This window comes from Leucoraja erinacea, chromosome 30, assembly GCF_028641065.1.
Source record: "Leucoraja erinacea ecotype New England chromosome 30, Leri_hhj_1, whole genome shotgun sequence".
In the NCBI taxonomy this organism is placed as follows: Eukaryota; Metazoa; Chordata; class Chondrichthyes; order Rajiformes; family Rajidae; genus Leucoraja; species Leucoraja erinaceus.
Window position 1 is genome coordinate 16,882,863 of NC_073406.1, and position 7,949 is coordinate 16,890,811.

General features: G+C 43.8%; 1 protein-coding gene across 1 annotated transcript in view; it reads left to right on the top strand.

Annotated features, from left to right (window-relative positions):
- Positions 1-7,949, top strand: part of LOC129711699 (rap1 GTPase-activating protein 1-like) — a 280,412-nt gene that overhangs the window by 253,025 nt on the left and 19,438 nt on the right. The window contains 1 exon segment of the mRNA XM_055659567.1: positions 7,055-7,132. Within this exon segment, the coding sequence (XP_055515542.1) occupies positions 7,055-7,132 (78 nt within the window).

A 7,949-nucleotide genomic window follows, 5' to 3' on the forward strand; every position in this document is an offset into this window, starting at 1 on the left:
TAGTGTGAATGGATGATGGTTGGGCTGAAGGGCCTATTTCCATGCTGTATCGTTGAATCAATCAAAAGGCTTTGGTTATTTTACTGAATTTCACATTGTTCTGATAAGTGCACAACCCAGTCATTGGTTGTCTGCTGCCAATACTTAATCAGTGCTGTGTGTTTAACTCCCATTCAGTAGACTATGCCTTCAGTGTAAGAGAGAACCAGCCATTTACACCTGCCAGCCTCGAGGAACTGCTAACAGCTCAATCAGAGCACAAAGGAGAATCTGTCAGCTCTCTTAGAGTGAAATAATTACACTATATGGTTTGATATCCTGTATTCGCCACCTTTATCTTGGTTCCAGTTGCTCTGACTGAACTATTTATTCTCCACAACACTGTCAGTTCTGTTTCAGCAGAGTAGTCACAGGAGAGGGGCATGTGTGTTGCATAAATCCTCAGAAATGGCCATTTGGGATCTTGAGAGTTGGCACTCTGAGGTTAGGTTGGGCTATGGATGGTTACAAAGTACTGGGCCATAAGACCACTCTGAGCCACTGCCTGCTGACAGGTTGGCGATGTGTTGAATGTGAACTGTGTCCATGGAGACACCAGGAACTGCAGACGCTGGATATCCCTCGAGGTAAACACAAAGTGCTGGAGGAACTGAGCAGGCCAGGCAACATGTGCGAAGGGAATGGATAGGCAGTGTTTTGGGGATGGTACCCTTCTTCAAACTGATTGCAGTAAGAATCTCTGGACAAGAGAGGTGAGGGTGGGGGAGGACAAAGCCTGTTAAGTGATGGGAGGAGAAACAATGATACTGGTTTATACCAAAGGCAGACTCAAAATGCTGGAGTAACTCAGTGGGCCAGGCAACATCTCTGGAGAAGAAGGATGAGTGACGTTCATTCTAAAGAAGTTCAGACCCGAAACGTCTCACATTATTTTCCTCCAGAGATGTTGCCTGACCCACTGAGTTACTCTACCACTTTGCATCTATAAGTGATGGGTGGATACAATTAGGGGGGGGGGGGGGGGGGGGGGGGGGATTGGGGGATGGGTGACCTGATTGCACATGGGTGAAAAAAGGCTAGAAAAGGATTTTAAAGGGTTCTAAAGAAATGCTGCCCCTCCTGAATGCCTGAATGACCCTCTGAGTTACTCTAACACTTTGTGTTGTGCTCGAGAACGGTGGCAAGCTTGACTGCCCATCTCCAATCTCCATGGTAGGAAAGGCACCATTCACACTTCCTTTCTCTTCACTGACTCAGTGAGTGAGATGTGGAGGTGGAAGAGTCAGGGTAAACCATCGCCGTAATCCACGATTAAAGCACAATCTGACAACCCTCCCAGGTGAGACAGAGCTTCACCTGCACCTCGTCTAACCTGGTCTTCTCTGATGCATTTGCAACCCGTGAAGTGACCTCACCGGCATCAAGGGCGGGCTACATGAGCATTTTTAGGAGAACCTGTGCTCTGTCAGCACCAAGCATCTCGAGCTTCTGGTCATGTTATTTTAACTGTTCTTCCCACTCCCACACTGACCTGTCTGGTGTCGGCCTTCTCTGTTACAACGGAGAGGCTGAATGCAAATTGGAAGAACATTTATGTCATTCTTGGGTACCATATAGCCTGTCCACTTTGCTTTATTCTCATTTTTCTCACCTACCTGGTTCCATCTGCTGCATTTTTCCTTCCCCAGTGTCTCATCTATCACCTACCAGCCCCTCTCCCACCCCTTATACTGCTACATACTAACAATCTTTCCTCTTCCCTCTCGGTCCTGATGTGGGGTGTCAATGCGAAACATCAACTTTTACCTTTTGCTTCCACAGATGTTGCTGGTCCTGCTGAGTTCCTTCAGCATTCTGTTTTTCTGTTTCAGAATCCAGTATCCGCAGTTTATTTTGTTTTGTGTGCAGGCCAACAGATGCTGAGGTTAATTTTTAACATATCACCTGGTTTAACAGTGCCACAGTGATCTCTGAAGACCCAAGCCTCAATCTTAGTTTCGTTTTTTAGTTTCGAGATACAGAGCGGAAACAGGTCCTTCGGCCCACCGAGTTCGTACCAACCAACGATCCTACACACACATTAGGGACAATTGTTTACACATACCAAACCAATCAACGTTCAAACCTGTACGTCTTTGGAGTGTGGGAGGAAACCGAAGATCTCGGAGAAAATCCACGCGGTCATGCGGTGAATGTACAAACTCCATCCAGACAGCACCGATCGAACCTGGGTCTCGGATGCTGTAAGGCAGCACCTCTACTGCCCCTTAGGCTGGATCATCACATTGAAACATTCAAATTTCTCATGCAGTTCAACAAGGAACCTGGAGCTAATTTTCCCGATTGTGGTGGATGAGAACCAGAAGTCAAAATCTTCAAATGAGTGGTGTCCAATTAGGGCTATAGAACCAGATACAATTATCATATTTAGCATACAATTGAACAGATAAATGGATAGGAAGGGTTCAGACTATGGGCCAAATGCAGACTAACTGTACCCAAATGCATAGGACTAACTCAATTTACCAACTGGGCCGGCATTGTTGGCTAGAGAATTCCAAAGACACACATCCACGGAGTTGGGAGCTTTCTTCTGACTTAGTGCGGCGTCGTTCTGACTTAGTTCAAGGGAGTTTATTTGTCATATGCACCAGATATGAACTAGAATAATGAAATCCGTACTTGCTGCAGCTTTACAGGCATATTAATACAACAACAGTGCAATAAATGATCCGTAATTCTAAGTAAGCTGGAGCATGGTATTGTGAAAAGCATACTAAGAGAAACCATAGCAGTGCAAAGTCCATCGTGGTTTGATGCTGAGGCAGAGTTGTGGTTAGTGTAGTGCAGGAAGGTACAAGAGCCAGATGGTTGATGGGGAGAGGCTGTTCTTGAACCTGGAGGTCACGGTTTTCAGGCTCCAGAGTGGAACTGGGCTCACTTTTGATTATTTTAATTGCTGTTAGGGCCCAGGTAGTTTCAGCTCCTCTACTCCCGTGCTTGGAGATGTTAAATACGAGATATTTAACTTTAATAATCGCAAACCTAGCTCCAATTTGTCAAGAGGTAGGATCAGGGGAGAAACAGAGTCATTCAGGATGTATGTAGGGTGTTAAATCTATATTAGTTGGAAATTTACCAGAGAATATTCTGAGGGATAGGAGACATGGGCATTTTGATGGACAAGAGCTGATTAGGAACAGTCAGCATGGTTTTGTATGTGGGAGGTCGTGTCTCACAAAGCTGAGTTTTTTGAAGACGTGATCAAAAAGATCAATGAGGGTAGAGCTGTACATGTTGTGTACATGGATTTCAGTAAGGCATTCAACAAGGTTCCACATGGTAGGCTGCTCCGGAAGGTCTAATTGCATGGGATTCAAGGAGAGATAGCTGAATGGATAGAAAATTGACCATGGAAGGAAGCAGAAGATGATGGTGAAAGATTGCTTCTCGGACTAGAGGCCTGTAACTAGTGGTGTGCCTCAGGGTTCGGTGCTGGGCCCATTACTAGTTGTCATCTACATCAATGATTTGGATGAGAACATACATGGCAAGATTAGCTGGTGATTCAAAAGTGGGTGGCTTTGCAGATAGTGAAGATGATTGTGAAAAGTTGCAGCAGGATCTTGATCGATTGGCCAGGTGGGCTGAGGAATGGTTAATGGAATTTAATACAGAGGAATGTGAGGTGTTTCATTTTGAGATTTCTAACATGGGCAAAACCTACACAGTGAATGAATGGTAAGACTCTGGGGGAGTGTTGTAGAGCAGAGGGATCTAGGAGTGTAGGTGGAGGTCAAGTCGCAGGTATATAAGGTCATCAAAAAGGCTTTTGGCACATTGGCCTTCATCAGCCAGAGTATTGAGTATAGAAGTTGGGATCATGTTTTAGTTGTATAAGATGTTGGTGAGACCGTATTTAGAATATTATGTTCAGTTCTGGCCACCATGTTATTGGAAAGAGGTTCTCTAGCTGGAAAGGGTACAGAGAAGATTTACGAGGATGGTGCCAGGACTAGAGGGTCTGAGCTATTGGGAGAGGTTGAGTAGACTGGGACTCTATTCCCTGGAGCGCAGGAGGATGAGGGGTGATCTTGTAGAGGTGTATAAAATCATGAGAGGAATAGATCAGGTAGATGCACAGTCTCTTGCCCTGAGTAGGTGAATCGAGGACCAGAGGACATAAGTTTAAGGTGAAAGGGAAAAGATTTAATAGGAATCTGAGTCGTAACTTTTTCGACACAAAGGGTGGTGGGTGTATGGAACAAGCTGTCATAGGAGGTAGTTGAGACTGGGACTATCCCAACGTTTGAGAAGCAGTTAGGCAGATACATGGATAAGACAAGTTTGGAAGGATATGGACCAAATGCAGGCAGGTGGGACTAGTGTAGCTGGGAACATGTGGGCAAGTTGGGCTGAAGGGCCTGTTTCCACACTGTATCACTCTATGACTCTAAGACTATATAAATTATTCTTAACTTCACCAACGTCAACACCACAAATACATGGATGTGAAGCATGGGACAGAATCGGAGTGTCAACTGGTCCCTTTCATTAGTCTCGAGTCCAAGGTCAAATTTCCTTTTGACCTTTCTGAAGGATTGACTAAGCAGGGTCATGTCTCTAAGGGAAGCATCCTAATTAACCACCTATTTATTTAGTCTCTGACAATATGATTTATTATTTCCAACTACTGTAAATCACATTGACAATGGGAATACCATTCATGGGCCAGATAAGATATTTGCACTCACACATTGATTATGGATGTATGCACTCATTGTTTGGATTATATATTGATCGTAGATGCAAAAGGCATCAAAGCTAGAGTACATTTAGTTGTACCAGATTTGCTTGGAGCATTATATTCAGTTTTGGTCACCCTGCTTATAAGAAAGATATCATCAAGCTGGAAAGAGTGCAGAGACAATTTATGAGGATGTTGCCAGGACTCAAGGCCTTCATCTACAGGGAGAGAGGTTGGACAGGCTGGAACTTTATTCCTTGGAACGTAGAAGACCGAGGGGCGATCAAATAGAGGTGTATAACATCTTGAGGATATGGTGAATGCACTGAGTTTTTTTCCCCTATGCTAGTAGAATCAAGAACTAGAGGACATTGGTTGAAGGTAAGCGGGGAAAGATTTAATAGGAACCTGAGAAGCAACCTTTTCACAAAGAGGGTGTAGTATATGGATGAGCTGTCTGAGGATGTAACTGAGGTAGCTACTATAACAACATTTAAAAGGCATTTGGACGTAAATGGATAGGAAAGATTAGAGAAATATGGGACAAACAAGGGTAAATGCCATCTTGGTGGGTGTGGATGAGTTGGGCAGAAATGACTGTGACTGTAACAATAGTCTATTTATCATTGACTATATCAGTTTAACTGGAGAAAGTGCATATGTTGATTGAAAAGCCGTAGTGTTAAATAAACGTGGACCTGAAGGTTTTCTGGAGATGCTGTTTCTTTGAGACCAAGAATGTGGCTTGACTAAATTTTCATATTGTGTGTCTCTAAAGAAAATTAAACTGCAAATGCTGTTTAACTAGCTGATAAATAAAGGTGTTACTAACTAGTAGCTGGTACTAACTAGCTACTTTAAGTGTGATGTCTCCCCTGCACTAGGTTCATAAAAAACACTCAGCTCTCTCTACGTATTGCAGCACTGTTACACTAGGAGTCTCCGGCACTTGATTTGCTCCACACTCGGGTTCCCACTGCACAGGAGAGAGCCAGTTACCTTCCCAAATCCCAAACTAACTAGAGTAGCTGAGGGCTCGCAGCAGTGTGTGAGTTCAGTTTAGTTTATTGTCACGTGTACCGAAATACAGTGAAAAGCTTTTGTTGCATGCTAATCAGTCAGCGGAAAGACTACACATGATTACAATCGAGCCGTCCACAGTGTACAGATACAGATACAGATAAAGGGACTGTTTAGGAATTTTTCAATGCCCGTTCCGAGATTAAAATCTGCAGTTCAAAACCAGCTGGATGGGAAGACTGGGAGATCAATCAGATTAGTCCTCAGGTGCAAGTTGCGAGCGGGGCAGTACAGTGGAGCAGCAGTAGAGTTCCTGCCTTACAGCGCCAGAAACCCGGGTTCAATCCTGACTACGGGTGCTGTCTGTACGGAGTTTTCATGTTCTCCCTGTGACCACGTGGGTTTTCTCCGGGTGCTCCGGTTTCCTCCAAAGACCAGGTTTGTAGGTTATTTGACTTCTGTGAATTGTTCCAGGTATGTAGGATAGTGCTCGTGTACGGGAATCGCTGGTCAGAGCGTACTCGGTGGGCCGAAGTGCCTGCTTTTGCTCTGTATCTCGAAAGAGTAAAGTAAAGTTGTTGAGCCTTGAGTGCATGAGCATTATCACAGAGGGTTTGGATTTGCACAGAAGTGCGTAAGTAAATAAATAAATAATGGGATGGCCCCCCAATTCCCTTCCCCCCCCCCCCCCCCCCCCCCTTCATTTTAAGCAGATGCCAAGTTGAAACCTTTGCCTTTTCTTGAATTAACCTCACGTCGTTATCAAACGGCCACACAAAGACGTGAGCATCAGCCTCGGTGAAGCACCTTTAACTTGCCCTCTGCCCCTTTCATTGGCACGAGGTACGGGGCACTTGAAAAGGAGCAGGACAAGAAACCCTGAAAATCAAAGAAACTGTGGATACTGGAAATCTGAAATGAAAACAAGTTATGATTAATGTTCTTGGACCTAAAGCATGAACTCTTTTTCTCGCTCCACTTGTGTTGTCTGACCAGCTGAGTGCTTCCAGAATTGTATGTTTAAAAAAAAAAAAGCTACTCTTCTTTTCTGAGAAGAATTAAAAGGGTTAAAAAGTACGGTGGAATAAAACAGTTGGATAAAGAAGCCCTGTGTGTTATCCACAGCTCCAAAGATCAATTCCTTTCCATTAGAATTTCTTTGGGTGAATTTTTGTTCCCTACCCTATTACTTTCACACCCCAGCTTCATTCTTGTTAATCATCATATCCTTAATATGTGAAAGCAATGCATGATTCATTTTGTACTTTCTCCTTTCCCTTTTCTTAGTCATTGCTCGTACCCGGAAAAAGCCCAAGTAAGCATGGACGTCGAGGCAGTGCTATAGGCATAGGAACAATAGAAGAGGTTTATGTTTTACACTCACTTTATTCTCTCTGGTTGAGTCCTGTTGCTCCTTACGTGATGATCATTGCATGATCCCTAATTTAAGTCGACTGCATGTCTCCACATCTTTATCGGAGCAAGTTGCTTGTGGTTTGTTTGGAAGCGCACCATCTCTAATTTATATTGGAAACATCTCTTTCTATTGCCTGATCTCGCAGCCCTCATTCAATTGCAAGGCAGCACCGTTAAATGCAGGTTGCGAAATTAGCCATGCGGCGTTTGCACAGATGGCTTGTAAATGTGAATTGGGTAAATAGTCAATCAATGTATTTAGTTACAATCAATTTATTTGTGCATGGCTAATACTTTCACACCCCAGCTTCATTCTTGTTAATCATCATATCCTTAATATGTGAAAGCAATGCATGATTCATTTTGTACTTTCTCCTTTCCCTTTTCTTAGTCATTGCTCGTACCCGGAAAAAGCCCAAGTAAGCATGGACGTCGAGGCAGTGCTATAGGCATAGGAACAATAGAAGAGGTTTATGTTTTACACTCACTTTATTCTCTCTGGTTGAGTCCTGTTGCTCCTTACGTGATGATCATTGCATGGTCCCTAATTTAAGTCGACTGCATGTCTCCACATCTTTATCGGAGCAAGTTGCTTGTGGTTTGTTTGGAAGCGCACCATCTCTAATTTATATTGGAAACATCTCTTTCTATTGCCTGATCTCGCAGCCCTCATTCAATTGCAAGGCAGCACCGTTAAATGCAGGTTGCGAAATTAGCCATGCGGCGGTTTGCACAGATGGCTTGTAAATGTGAATTGGGTAAATAG